Source organism: Colobus angolensis, unplaced genomic scaffold (genome assembly GCF_000951035.1).
Source record: "Colobus angolensis palliatus isolate OR3802 unplaced genomic scaffold, Cang.pa_1.0 Scaffold99, whole genome shotgun sequence".
Classification (NCBI taxonomy): Eukaryota; Metazoa; Chordata; class Mammalia; order Primates; family Cercopithecidae; genus Colobus; species Colobus angolensis.
The window spans coordinates 4,677,345-4,692,704 of NW_012123931.1; the positions used below are offsets into that span (position 1 = coordinate 4,677,345).

Sequence of the window (15,360 nt, forward strand, 5' to 3'; positions counted from 1 at the left end):
CCGGTGACCCACACCTGGCTCTCCTCCCCGGCGTCTCCTCTCTGCCTCTTTGTTTGGAGCTGAGGCCCCGCCCCGCCCCGCCCCGCCCCCAGGCCTGACCCTGGCGGGGAAAACCCTCGGCTCCGGGAGCAGGGCGCTGCCCATCCCCCACCCAGTTCCCACACTTCCAAGAGCTGAATCTTCCTTTCTGCGAGAGGGGACAGGCGACTGACTGGTCATCGACTGGCGGCGGAACAGCGCTGGAATCCTGCTGTCTGACCCCAGTCCTGGGTTCTTCCTCCACACCATGCTGGCACCACAGCCCAGAAAGGGTTAACTCGACTGCGAGGAATTAAGAGCTGCAGGGAGCTCTCTATAAATACAGTGTCGTGGGCGCCTGAGCCAACCGCAGGACAATTTCCACTGAGCTGGTTTTCCTCTTTTCCTTCCACCCACGGTCATCCGACGAGCCCTGCCCCCAGCCCCACCTCAGACTGCTGGCCGGACTTGGCTCCAACAGGCCTGACACCTAGTGGCCTTGGGCTCTGTCCTTACAGGGCCCCGCTCCAGCCTAGGAGGAGATGGGGGTCGGGCCTGTCCAGATTTTGCGGTGGTGCAGCCCATCCCTGCACCTGTTCTTGGATCTGTTCTTCCTCACAGGGACAGTGACAGCTAAAACGTAGGGAGGCTTTTGTGGGCCAGAGTTAGGTCAGGAGCTTTCCATGCTGGGCCTCTTTAGTTTTCCAGACAGCCCCACTGGGTAGATATTATTCCCATTTCACAGATGAGAAAACCAAGGCTCAGAGGGATGAAGGGACTCCAACCTTGTACTGCTGCCAGGCTCACCACCAGTGCCAGTGGCAGTACTGGGCAGGGCTTGAGAAATGAGTATGAAAACATGTGTGTCTCTCTGCATGTGTTGCCACTGTTGTAAGCTCTTTACCATTTTATCTCATTTAATCTTCACAACAACTCATTGAGGTGAATACCATTATTATCCTCTTTTTTTGCAGATTGGAAATAGGGAAACTAAGATACAAAGAGATTAAGTAACTTGGGGACACATAGCTATGAAGGGAGGAACCAGGATTTGCCCCCTGAATTTAAGTGTGCATGTGGTATACGGGTAGGGGTGGTGGTGCATGGGTGTGTATATTTGTGGGGGTTTTTTGTCCTTTTTTTTTTTTGAGACAATCTGACTCTGGAGTGCAGTGGCGCGATCTCGGCTCACTGTAACCTCCAACTCCCGAGTTCAAGCGATTCTCCTGCCTCAGCCTCCTGAGTAGCTAGGATTACAGGTGTGCACCACCACATCCAGCTAATTTTTGTATTTTTAGTAGAGACAGGGTTTCACCATTTTGGCCAGGATGGTCTCGATCTCTTGACCTCGTGATCCGTTCACTTTGGCCTCCCAAAGTGCTAGGATTACAGGCATGAGCCACCGCGCCCGGCCAGGTGTGTATATTTGTGAACACATTCAAGCAACTCTGTATTTGAGTCTACGTGCATATGTGTTTTTGAATCACACAGCAGCTGTGTCTGTGTAACTGCAAACTGCTCCTAGGGATGTCAGCAGAGAGGCCCAGCTGTCTTGTCCCTGACGACCTCCAGGAACTCTGGAGAAATCCACGCTGCTCCCCGCTGCCCTGCCAGGCCCTATCCAGCCTCGTCCAGCCTGGATCTGGCCTTACAAGTCTCAGGATGAGTAGCCCCCACTTGGCCCAGCAACCTGGGAAAGAAGCATCACATGGAGAGGTATGCCTGGGCTGAGGGAGCCAGGAGCCCTGCTGGAGGACCCCGGAGGTGGCATTGAACAGATCTAGAGAAACTTACTTTCCTTCCCTTCACAAAGAGTCAGTCCTGTGCCTTGTGCCCTGCAGTGGTGACACTGGTCCTGTCCTAGGGGATTTATAATCTGGCATGACTCAGCCATGGTGGACAGTGAAGGAACATCACAGAGCAGTTTATAGTGTGTCTATGGGGGGAGATTTTAAAATAATCATTCAAGAGCAGAGGTCAGGAGGGAAGGAAAGGTGTATTGGCTCTCATCCCTGGAAGCAGCAGATTGAGAGGGCTCTGATCCCCTAGGAAGGGCAAACAGCTTGGGCAGGGCACAGATAGCATGTGTGTAGGACCAGCTCATCTGAGACTCAGACACTTGGATCTGGACACCGATAGCTAGAATGACCATCCCACCGTGCAGGGGTCTCCTTGGTTCAGAGAATGTTTGTCTGATTGTCCCTGGGAACTCAGGAATGGGGGTGCTACACAGAGATTCCCATCAGAACCAGAAAAACTCTGGATGGAAGGTTGTCTTCATGCATTCTTTCTGGACAACAGCCTTACCCCTCTCACCTCTATCCCTCCCACCCCCCACCTCCCCACAACCTGCTTCCTGGGCCAGCACAGGAGTAGATGACTCAGAATGTGCTATCTCCAGTTTTGCTTCAAGTTCACCAAGGAGGTCACAAACCAATCCCAAAAGACCCAGACTGGGACAAGTCTTATCCTACTTTTTATCTACCTACCATCCTGCAGGTTCCTCAAATTCAACATGTGCAAAATTGAACTATCACGTGTCCCCCAAACCTGTTTCCCCTTCTGGATATACAGGAAGGACTATGCTCAAAACCTGGACTCATCCCTCCCTCCCTCCCACTTCTTCCCTCTTCCCACTGCCAATATCAGAATATCTTAGGAATCCATCCCTTTCCTTGATACCCTACTGCCACCCCATCTTCATCTGAGCCCCCATCACTCCTCACTGGATTGTTGTTGAAGCTTCTTAACTGATTCTGCTGACTATGACTCCTCAGTCCATAGGTGCCAGAGAGAGCCTTCTAAAGCGCAAATCCTCCCACAATGCCATAATGTATCTTGCCTACATGAAGCCCTCCAGTGTTCTCATTTGCCCTTAGGCTGCTAGTTGTCCACTAAAATTTATTCTCTTCTTCTTCCTTACCAACAGAGTGTAGCATTTGTTCTAAGAAGTTCTATGCCTGGTTGAAAATACATGGGTTCCCCGATCCACTTGCAGCTAGAGGCAGTCACGTGACCCAGTGTGGCAAATGAGATGGAAATGAAACTCACCAATGGAGGCTTTGGAGAAAGCATGTTGAAGGAGCAGCCCTGAGCTATGGAAACCAGTCTGGTAGTTCCTCAAAAACATTAAAAATAGGCCAGGTGTGGTGGCTCACACCTGTAATCCTAACACTCTGGGAGGCCAAGGCGGGCAGATCACCTGAGGTCGGGAGTTCAAGACCAGCCTGGCCAGCATGGTGAAACCCCATCTCTACTAAAAAAAAAAAAAAGATACAAAAATTATCCAGGCATGGTGGCACTCACCTATAGTCCCAGCTACTCAGGAGGCTGAGGTAGGAGAATTGCTTGAACCCAGGAGGCAGAGGTTGCAGTGGACTGAGATCATGCCACTGCACTCCAGCATGGGTGACAGAGTGAGACTCTGTCTCAAAAAAAAAAAATTAAAAATATAACTACTATATGATTCAGCAATTCCACTTATGGGCATACACCCAAAGAATTGAAAGCAGGGTCTCAAAGAGATATTCGTACACTCATATTCATAGTGGCATTACTCACAATAGGCAAAATGTAGAAGCAACCAAGTGTCTACATCTCCAGATGAATGGATAGGCAAATGTGGTGTATCCATACAATAGAATATTATAACTTTCCTCAGGGCACAAATTATGACTGAAATTAGGAGACAACTTCCTTTTGCCTCCTTTGACATACAAAAGGAAAAGTGTCTCTCTCATCTATTTAAATACACTTAGATAAAGCAAACTGTACAGTGTAAGCTATGGAGACATTTCTGTCTTTTTAGAGCAGCTAAGCAGTCTATCTCATAGAAAGCAGCTCAGAAACATTGAGATGCCTCTCCTAAGAATGATACTGAAAATGTATTCATTTTGACTGCTTCCTCAAGAAACAAAAATCAATTCTTGGCAGTGTCAGGGATTTAAGGCCCAAGTGGGGATTGGGGATTTTATTGAGGATCCCTGTGATGCTGAGCCAACATCTTGGCACTGGCCTCCCTTCCCTCAGGCTGATTGGTGCACATTACTTCCCAAGTTGTTTGCATTTTTAGGCCTCAAATCCTTGATGTCTTGGCAAAGGCCACCCACCCACACTCCACTCTGCCCACTCACTTAGGACTCATAGGGTAACATCAGGAGCCGTTCCATCCAGCCTAAACTGAAGGCAACCACATTTCTCTCAAATGACTGAATCCGGTGCAAAATTGAATACGGTGCATAGCAACCACTGCAGTTTCCGGCTTCCTAGTTTCTTAGTCCTGGGAATTGAGTCTTGGAATAGGCTTCAAATGTCTAGAACCAACTAATTCCAGCTGGAAGCGTCTGGCAAGCAAAATAACAGGAGCAGCCTAATGAAAGAGGAACGGGTCCTCCAAGGAGGATCACCGGGGAACACCTCACAACCCTAAGGCCCTAATACATACACAACAACATAACGAAAGAGCTTCTAAGCAGTCTTTTCTAACTACCTGCTTCTCTCTGACTCACCAGCCTCTGTTCTTCTTCCCTGTTCACCCTTTCCATTATCTGTCTTCCTCCCCATCCCCAGTGAAACCGAACCATTCAATCCCCTTTCTCTTTCCAACTTCTTTACTATAACCTGGGCTGACAACACTCCCAATACCAGGAAGCCATTTCAGAGTTTGTGTCCTGCGGCTGGTGAGTTGGAAGGAAGGTGGGAGGTCCTCCACATAGGAGGGTTGGACAGAGTTTAAAAAACAAAACAACAGAACAAACTAAAAACAGCACCATGCTACCAGGGGAACTCTTCTATCTCATTGGGAGTTGTTTTTTTCTAATAGCTCTCACATGCAAATAACTGAACAGGCTCTGCCCTTGCGCTGACCTGAAAGTGAGCACCCTCCTTCAGTTTTGCATCATAGGTGCAGGCACCTCACGCTAGTCCTGGCCCTGCTCTTAGGCTTGCCCCAAGACAGGCTCAGAGAAGCAGGCACTGACCAGAACAACTAAAGGTTCCTGCTAGACAAATAAGATCAAGTGCCCCCCCTCACAAGTGCTCAGCCTCACAAGCCAGTGGTGATGGCCCTCTTAAGGAAGACAGTGGATAAACCACATGGAATCCAGAAATCTGAATTTCAATCCAGGTGCTTAATCCTTTTTTTTTTTTTTAAGAGATGGGGTCTTGTTCTGTCACTCAGGCTAGAGTGCAGTAGTACAATCGTAGCTCACTACAGCCTTGTATTCACCTCTGGGCACAAGAAATCCTCCTTCCTCAGCCTCCCTGGTAGCTAGGACTATAGGAGTAAGCCAGGTGCCAAATCTTAAGTGCTAATATTGCTGTTTTCAGAATTACAGGGTCTCTTTGTGGTATTTGTTTTCAGCTGGGCTTGTGACATTATGCCTAGACATCAAATGGACTCAAGGGAAGGTTTAACTGCCCCAATGGTGAGAACAGTTTATCCAATCTTCCTTAATGGAGCACTCTTAACCTGCAGTTCTTCATGTCAACCCTAATCTCTGAGGCAGGACAACCAACTGCAAATCCCCACCCTTTTTCTCTCCCTGGCTTCTCTCAGTCCACTCTCCCTCTCTCCTGGAGATAGGCATTTTGCAGTGAAAGTGACCCTACTTGGCACCATGTCTTGGCTGCTGCAAGATCTCCACTTGGGTTACTGGTGCTAGGGAAGAACCCAGTTCAAGACAAGCCAGGCCACGAAGCAGGATGTGTGAGTTGCAGCATCCTCAGTCAGTGACCAAGGCTCAGTTCTCTTCCAGTTTCCTTCCCACCCTGCTTCTGCCACCAGACATGGGGCTTCCTGCCCACTGGCCTACCTCACCCAAAGTTACTACATGAGGTATGGGGTATTATATCTTATTAGCTTACCTGCTTCTTCCATTATTGTGGTTAGCACTTGCTCATGAATACAACCTTGCATTTGTTTTCTTAAAACAGGACTTTCAGCAAAATAACATATGTGGCTCCTCTTCCTTCCTCAGTTCTCATGATGAGACCATCACAAACATAACTTCAAAAGAAATCCTTTCTGCAGGAACCTGGCACCTTCACAGGCAAACACGGATGGGCTCTGGGTTTCCACACAGGAACTTGAGCAGCAGCACTAATGTTGTCTACTCATGGAGAGGTGCAGCCAGATGTGTGGCTTCTGAGGAGTGACTCTAGCCAGAGTTTCTCTCCTCACCCTAGTAGTTCCTCAACCAGCCCTTCATTATTCTTTGGGGTCAGCATTGCTGTCAAAATGTGGCCCCTCTCCATCATCCTCCACCCCTCCATAAATACTCACACAGTCCGGTTCCTCCCAGCTTCGGAGGAGGGAGTCTATCAGAGGTTGTCCTCTCAAACTGGACCAATCCACTTACTTCCCTAAGCCTCCTCCAAGGAGCAGGTGCCAGCTTCAACCTTGGTCTGTTCTGATGTGTGCTGCCCACAGTGTTCTCCACTTGACCCGAGCCACGTGTCATATCTCCCCAGGCACTTTGAGGGCTCCTTTAGGGCAGGAACTCTGGCTCATTCTCCTCCAGGCTCCTCATTCATGCTCCCCAACTCCCACCTGGGATGCTGTAGCTGAATGAGGGCTTGAACTCTGGAGTGAATGCCTTGACCCTGGCTGGCGGGAAGGGGCATTGACAGTACAGCAGGCTGAAAACCAGGACACCAGGGCTCACCTCTCATCCCTGCCACGAACTAACCATGTGGCCAGAGGAGGTAGCTTAACTGTTCTGGGCCTTTTCCTCTCAGAGTCCTCCCAAAGCTCCTCTGCAGCCCTGAACCACCATTTCTCACTGAGAGCATCAGAATTTCCCCCTCAGCCCTGCAGCAGACAGGACTAATGAAGCAGGCTAGCGCCAAGGACAAGCGGCCTGCAAAGCCGGAAAGGAATTAACAGTCTCCAATTTCCCTACTCCTTTTCAAGTTATTTCCATCATGGTTGACACTTGCTACTCTGAGCCCCCTCCTGGTGATAAGTGGAAACGCAGCCGAAATGGGCTCCTGTCCTCACCTGTCTTAGGTCTCCAAGGATGCTCCTCAATGCCCAGCTTAAAGGAGGAATGGGAGGGAAGGAGAGGGGAAAGCTGTGTGGGCTGAGGCTGTGGAGGTCAGTGAAGGGTTCGCAGAGGAGGTGGACTTACACTGACCTTGAAGGGTGGGAAGAACTTGATAAGTGAAAGACATCAGGGACCTGCCCAGGTCTGGCCTTCTCTAAGACAATACACACTTGGGAAGACATTGATCTAATTACCCTGGTGGTGCTGCTTGCAGAGTCTGACACCAGGAAAGTGGTCAAGTGCAGGGGGCAGAAGGGGAAGGCCACCTCGAGAAGAGCAGATCTGGGAGCAGAGAAAAGAGCACCTGGGCCACACCCTCTGCCTTCCCTCCCTGTGCTACCATTCAGGTCAGCCCTCCTCTTGCACAACTAGCCTACTCAGGAAATCACACCAGCAATTCTCCTCTCCTGCATCATCAATCTTTTCACTGTCTCCCAAATCATTCACTACCTTTCTTGAAACACTTTCTGCCTCTAGAACAGAAAGTTCTTGCTTTTCCTCTCACCTTGCTGGTTATTCCTTCTAGTCTCCTGTGCTGGATCCTTCTCCTCTCCCCAACCCCTTAACGTACAGGAACTCCAGGACTTAGTACTCACACTCTTTTCTTCTGGGTCTAGGCCCACTCCCTCAGTTATCTCATCCAGTCTGACGGCTTTAATACAATCTGTGTGTTGAGAACACTCTAATTCAAGTTTCTACCTTGGACTGTATCTTTTAATTCTGTATACCCGACTGCCTACTCAACATCTTCACTAACTTGTCTTGAATCAAACTCATGATTTTCATCCTCCTGCCTATCCACTGCCACCAAAACAAACAACAAACCATTTGTCCTGCAGTCTTCCCCATCTCAGGCGATGGCAACTTCATTCTTCTTCTGGCTCAGGGCAAAAACCTTGCGGTCATCCTTGATTTTTCATTTTTCTGTTTCTTTTTTTTTTTTTTTTTGAGATGGGGTCTTACTCTGTAGCCCAAACTGGAGTGCAGTGGAGCAATCTCAGCTCACTGCAACCTCCGCCTCCAGGGCTCAAGGGATTCTTGTGCCTCAGCCTCCTGAGTACCTGGGGCTACAGGCGTCTGCCACCAGGCCCAGCTAATTTTTTGTATTTTAGTAGAGATGGGGGTTTCACCAGGTTGGCCAGGCTGATCTCGAACTCCTGACCTCAGGTGATCCACCCACCTTGGCCTCCCAAAGTGCTGGCATTACAGGCATGAGCCACCACACCCAGCCAATTTTTCTGTTTCTTGCAAAACCCACACAACAATCCTACTGGCTCCTACCTTAGAAATATATCCAGAACCAGGAGCACCTTTCTGGTCTCCACTGCTACCACCCTAATCCAAGCCATCCTCATTTACCTGTATTGCAGTGGCTTTCTGATTAGTCTCTTTCCTTCCACTTCTTCTCTCTATAGTTTACTTTCTACACAGCAGCTGCAGTGACCTCTTTAAGTGCAGGCAAATCAAGTCATTCCTCTGCTCAGAATTCTCTGGGGTAAAAGTTAAGTCCTTCAATTTTTCTATATGATCCTCCTACATGATCTGGCTCTGTGCTTTCCTTCTGATCTCATCTCTCTCCCCCTTGCTTCCTCAACTCTGTGTTCGCTTCCTTTACTGCTCCTTAAATATACCAGTCATGCTTGCCTTGGGGCCTTTGCTCTTGCTCTTCCCTCTGACTGGGACACTCTTTCCCCAGATGTCCATAGAGCGCATTCCCTACTTTCTCCAGGTCTCTGTTCAAGTGTTACCTTTCCAGGAAGGCCTTCCCTGACCACCCTATATAAAGTGGTGTCACTATCCCCAGCCTTGGTCATCCCCAACTTCTTTACTCTGCTTGATTTTTTTTTCCTTAGCACTTATTTACCCTCTAACAATATTATATATTACTCGGTTATGCATTTATTACCTATCTCCCTCCATAGAATTTGAGTCATGACTTTGTTGTCCACTGCTGTATTCCTGCACCTAGAATAGTGCCTAATAACTGCTTGTGGCATGAGTGTGGATAAATGAAAAGACCAGTAGTTGACAAGTACATGGATAGAAAATGTTGTGGTGTTGTTTTTAAAAATAGATTTCATTTTTTAGAACAGTTTTAGTTCACAGCAAAATTGAGCAGAAGATACAGAGATTTCCCATATACCCCCTGGTCCCACACAGGTACAGCCTCCCCGATAATCAATTTATGGGGTACATTTGTTACCATCAATGAACCTACCTTGACATATCATCATCACAAAGTCTGTAGTTTACATGAAGGTTCATTCTTGGTGTTATACAAATTGTGGGTTTTGACAAATATATAATGACATGTTTACACCATTATAGTATCATATAGGGTAGTTTCACTGCCCTAAACAGTCTGTGTTCTACTTATTCATTCCTCTCCTCCCCTCAACTCCTGGAAACCATTGACCTTTTTACTGTTTTCATAGATTTGCCTTTTCCAGAATATCATATAGCTGGAATCATACAGTATCTAGGCTTTTCAGATTAACTTCTTTCACTTAGTGATATGCATTTAAGTTCTCCTCAAGTCCTTCCACGGTTTGCTAGCTCATTCCTTTTTAGCACTGAATAATATTCTATGGTCTGGATGTACCACAGTTTTTTATCTATTCACCTACTGAAGGACAACAGGATGTCCTTGGCAATTGTGAATGAAGTTGCTATAAACATTCATGTGCAGGGTTTTTTGTTTGGGTGTAACTTTTCAACTTCCTTTGTTAAATACTGAGAAGTGTGATTGCTCCTCATTTAACAAAGGAAGGTGGATTATATGGTAAGGGTATGTTTAGTTTTGTAATCTAGAACTAGAAATACCATTTGACCCAGCCATCCCATTACTGGGTATATACCCAAAGGATTATAAATCATGCTGCTATAAAGACACATGCACACACAGGTTTATTGCAGCACTATTCACAATAGCAAAGACTTGGAACCAACCCAAATGTCCATCAATGACAGACTGGATTAAGAAAATGTGGCACATATACACCATGGAATACTATGCAGCCAAAAAAGGATGAATTCATGTCCTTTGTAGGGACATGGATGCAGCTGGAAACCATCATTCTCAGCGAACTATCACAAGAACAGAAAACCAAATACCACTTGTTCTCACTCATAGGTGGGAATTGAACGAGAACACTTTGACACAGGAAGGGGAACATCACACACTGGGGCCTGTCATGGGGTGGGAGTAGGGGGGAGGGATAGCATTAGGAGATATACCTAATGTAAATGACAAGTTAATGGGTGCAGCACACCAACATGGCACATGTATACATATGTAACAAACCTGCATGTTGTACACATGTACCCTAGAACTTAAAGTATAATTTAAAAAAATAAAAAATAAATAACAAAAAAGAAACTGCCCAAAACAGTCTTTTAAAGAGGCTGTACTATTTTGCATTCCCACCATCAATGAATGAGAGTTCCTGTTCCTCTGCATCTTCACCAGTTTTTAGTGTTGTCAGCGTTCTGGAATTTTGGCCATTTCAATAGGTGTGTAGTCATGTCTTACTGTTTTAATTTGTATTCTCCAGTGACATTTGATGTGAAACATATTTTCATATGCTTACTTGCCACCTAAATGTCTTCCTGGTGAGGTGTTTGTTAAGGTCTTTGGCCCATTTTTAATAAGGTTGTTTGTTTTCTTGTTGAGTTTTAAGAGTTCTTTGTAAATTTTTGGATACAAGTCCTTTATCAAACATATAATTCGCAAATATTTTCTTCTATCTGTGGTTGGTACTTTTTTCCAGATATGAGAGACCTAAACATATTTATGTACCCATGGGAAGGTACCAGGAGAGAGGAAACAGGTAAGTCCCACGAGGGAGAAGGGTCATGATAATAGACATGTAGAGATTTCTTTTTTTTTTTTTTTCTGGAAAACAAGGTTTTTTTTTTTTTTTATTTGTAGCTATAGCTACAACCTGGCAGCACGGGGGAGGGTGGGAATGTCCTGGAGGGTCAGGGCATCTCCCAAGCCTCCGCAAGCAGAGTACAAAGGCTGCTCCGGGGGCTGGCCGAGAGCGTGGGTGCAGCAGTGAAAGCAGCAGCACTAAACCTGGTGCCCCCCTCAGGTGGGGTGTCTGGAGGACGGTGGGCAATCCCTGCAGGATGGGCGAGGACTAGACCCCAGGGTGGGGACCCTGCCTTCCTAGGCCATCTTGGGCCCTGGGTCAGGGCACCTGGGATGCTAGAGTGGGGTCGGGAATGGGAGGGGATAAACATCAAAACAATAACTGAGGTGAGGGCAGGTGGTCTCAGTGTGGGTGGTCCACGATGGGGCATGGACTGTGGTTTGAAGAGGGCCTGTCCTCACTCAGCTCTGGGCTCTAGCAGTGTGGCACTTCCGACAGAGCACGTGACCGTCCAGGGGGAAGCAGCCATTGTCATCTGCCTCAATCGACAGGGGCTTCCCGCAGTCCTCACACTTGTAGCACTTCATGTGGAAGTTCTTGTCCAGGGCAACCACTCGCACAGTCTCATCTCGGCCAGGCTCAGGCATGATGGGCTCAGAGCAGACGGAGCACCTCAGGGCGTACTGCTTGTGGTAGTCGGGGACACAGTGGGGCCGGTTGGCCTGGTCCACAATGAAGGAGGTGCCCTCCAGGGGGCGGGCACAGACCACGCAGGTGAAGCAGTGCGGGTGATAGGCCTTGCCCGTGGCCCTCAGCATGCGGTCAGTGATGGGCTCCCCACAGGTGTTGCACTTCTCCAGGGTGTCAGTGTAGCAGCCCTCGCAGTACGGCGCCCCCTCCAGGCTGTAGAACTGCTGGCCCTGGAGCTGCTGCGCGCACTGGTGGCAGGTGAAGCAGGCGATGTGGAACAGCTGCCCCAGAGCGCGGACGGCCGGCTGCGCCCGGGCCAGGGGTTGATGGCATCGACCGCAGAGTTCGTTGACGGCCACGTTCTGCCTCTGAGGATGCTCCATATCCTGCATTAGCTGCTGGGTCAGCTGCTCCAACTCCTCCACCTCCTTCAGAGTCAGGGGCCCTGGGGCCCCAGGGGAGCGCACCTGGCTTTGGTTCTGAGCTGGTGGGGGCACGGGGTGCTGCTTCTCCTGCACTCGGGGCTTCTCCCTCTGCTGAGCATAGGTGAAGCTGGGAGGTTGAGGGGAGCCTGTGCCAGCGGAAAGAGCTTCGGGATGCCCCAATTTTTGATTTGGCTGTGACCCAGATCCACCTGGGGCTCCAGGACTGAACTTGGAAGCCACGGGAGTAAACTTAGGAGTCACTGGAGAAAACTTAGGGGCTGGAGCCGGAGATGAGGCTGGGGGACCTCGGGGCTGAGTGTTAGCCAAAGACACAGGCTGGGGCTGGGACTGGACATGGAGTTGGACCTGAGGCTTGGGCTGGGGCTGAACATGGAACTGTGTCTGGCTCTGAGCTGGAGCCGGAACCTGGTGCAGAGGCTGGGAGCTGGAAGGGGCCTTCCAAGGAGGCAGGGGTGCTATGCCCCCAGCTGCAGGCTTAGTACTGGACTTGGAAATGAATGGAGTGGCCACTGGTGGGGGTACATATCCAGATGATACCCGAGCTTTGAAAGGATCATTCTTGGTCATGTCATCCAGCAGTGAGGACAGAGAGTCGATCTCCAAATCAACACTGCTCACCTTCTCCCTGGGCTGCGGTGGGGACGGTATGGGGGCCTCAGGCCCTCCCTCCTCCTCCAGAGGAGGCGGCGGGGAAGGGAAGATCTCCTCCAGAGGCGCAGGGGGAAATGATTCCTCGATCGGGGGAGGGGGCGGCGGGAAGGCACCTCCCAGAGCACCCTCCGCATCGTCGCCATCCCCAGCGAGGGGAGGTGGAGGCAGGGGAAAGTCTTCCGGGGGCGGCGGGGGAATCTCGCCCACCCGGCCCATCTGTGCGCGCTGGGCCCCGGGTGCCGGGGGAGGCTCGCTGTCCCCGGGCCGGAAGGGATTCACTTTGGGCTTTGGGGCCACCACAGGGCCGAACTTCTTCTGCGGGGCGTAAAAAGCCGGAGCCGAGACCGAAACGGAGATCGCGGGAGACGGGCGGGGGGCCGCCATGGCCGGGCCGGGCTGCTGGGGTGGGTCGCCCGACATGTAGAGATTTCTAAGGAAGCAGAAAGGGGCAGGGCCCAGTACCTGGGGAGGACCACCCTTCCTTGGGCTGGATGGGAGGAGGTGAGGATAGGGTAACAAGGATAGGAGATGTGAAACTCATGAAAGCTTCCCAATGGCTTCATTTTCATTTTTCCTGTAAAGGACAGTAGGAGGCAAGATCATCTGCTGAGAGTGAGGGAGGTGAGAGTGAGCAGAGCCCAAGAAGAGGGGTGAAGATTTAGGGGGAGATTGATCTACTGGAACACCTAGCATTGATTTTAAGCAGTGATTGTAACAGTAATAATCACACAGCCTCTCCCCGCTCTGCTTTGGGGGTTGCAGGCAAAATCATAACTGGGCAGGTGAGCTGCTATGGAGAGGCAGGAATCCAGGCCTCCAGGTCCAGGGTCTATGCCCCACCTCATGACCCATCTCTCTTCAGCTGCTCCCTAGCCACGACTAAAGCCACCAGACCCTGGCTGCTTCCCAAGTTCAGGCTTCCTCATGACTGTAATTCAACCCAAATGTGGCAGGATGGGTTCTTTAAGAAGCAGACTCTGAGATTAGATGAGATTAGAACAGAGAGTGCTCTGCAGCTCAACACCTGGGGGAAAAAAGGGAGAAAAGTAGAATTGGGTAGGGGAGAAGTTAGGCCACAGTACAGACTCAGCAAAGGCCTTGACCAACCACATGGGGCACTCTGAAGCTGGAACACCCCCTTTCAAGTTGTCCTGTGTCTGGGACAGAGCTGGCCTTTAATACTCAAGCACAATTCAGTCATTGGATGTGGATCTTCTGAAAAGGGGGAAGTTATTTTGATCCAGGTTGCTTTCTTCAGCAGAGGCAATTCCCAAAGAGGACTTACAGCTGAGAGACCATCTGCCTGCAGTCCTCCTAGCACCTGCAGGGCTAGGTCCTTCAACCACAATGGGGATCCACAACATCTGCCACAGTACTGCACATTTAATTAGCCCTTATTCTATACCTGACCCAGAGTTTCCTTCAAAAGCAGTGGGGGGCTTAGAAGCTTCAGGAACTTACTTGAGGCATCCAGGTACAGGTATCAGACTCCTGCATAGCAGTAAGAGGCCTTGGGTTCTACTCCTAGTTCAGCTACTGCCTCACTATGGTGATGTCAGGGAAGTCTCTGAGCTCTTTCAGCCTATTTCCCTATTTGTATATGAGGGTCGAGCTGAAGCCCTTGCCCGATAGTCTATGGCTTTATAGTACCTAAAATCATCGATGGCAGATTGGGCTGTTCTCAAATTGCTATAAAGAGATACCTGAGACTGGGTAATTTATCAAGAAAAGAGGTTTAATTGGTTCACACTTCAGCAGGCTGAACAGGAAGCATGAAGCTGGCATCAGCTTAGCTTCTGAGGAGGCCTCAAGAAACTTACAATCGTGGTGGCAGGTGCAGGGGAAGCCAGCATCCCAGTGTTCCTTTCAACTCCTGCAACCTTTCTCAGAATGGTTTTTAGCTCTTCCCAGAAGCATGAATGGTTTCTACCTCTACAAAGAGACATGACTGGATGCTGTATTTGATAGGCAAGGTTCTTGGAGGTCATTCTGTCTATTGCCCTGTCTTCCGGCATCAGAGGCAGAGATATCCCTATTTCCTAGAGAGTTGTAGTCTCACGTTAGTCATTGGCAACTTTGGGGGGCTTTGGAGGATTTGAAAGAGGCCAGAATGCAAGATAAAAATAATTTAAAAGTCTGCTTTTGCTTTGGGAAGGAATAAAAAAAATCCCTCGCATCATCCCCCACTCTAGATACCCCATTCCGTGGTGGCAGTTTCATTCACATTTCTCGGGACAATCCTCTGTTCACCTGCCTCAGCTGCTCATTATAGGAACAGGTTTCTGTAGATGGTTGTGCTTTTTGTTTTTCTAAGAGGAAACAATCTTCATTTTTCAGCTCTACATTTTGCTCTCTACCAATGACCAGAATGAAATTAGAAAGAAAGTGATGCCACCACTCACATTTCTGAACTAATGCGAATGTACAGCAGAAAATGAGCCAAACAACAGTTGGGACTGATCCTTGGAGCTACAGCACAGAGAGGGTGAAAGGCCTTCAAACATCACCTACTCCTCTATTCCCATTTTACAGACAAGAACACAGGAAAGAGTGAATGGGATGAATGAAAGTTACAAAGTTGCCCAAGAATCGCTGCCTCTACTAAGCAGGAGATTTCTTCTTCTTCTTCTTCTT

The 15,360-nt window shown here is 49.1% G+C and overlaps 1 protein-coding gene across 2 annotated transcripts; it reads right to left on the minus strand.

Annotated features, from left to right (window-relative positions):
• Positions 1-10,940: 10,940 nt before the first annotated feature.
• LOC105505188 (zyxin-like) lies at positions 10,941-13,136 on the minus strand. 2 transcript variants are annotated; one of them, XM_011932964.1, is made up of 2 exons: positions 12,445-13,136; positions 10,941-12,408 (listed from the first exon to the last, which is right to left on the minus strand). In XM_011932964.1, exons 1-2 carry the CDS (start codon positions 13,108-13,110, stop codon positions 11,401-11,403), a joined length of 1,674 nt encoding a protein of 557 aa, XP_011788354.1. In that variant the 5' UTR covers positions 13,111-13,136; the 3' UTR covers positions 10,941-11,400. The 2 variants fall into 2 exon arrangements, with proteins under 2 accessions (XP_011788354.1, XP_011788353.1); XM_011932963.1 differs by having other exon boundaries at positions 10,945-13,136.
• Between the last annotated feature and the right edge of the window lie 2,224 nt (positions 13,137-15,360).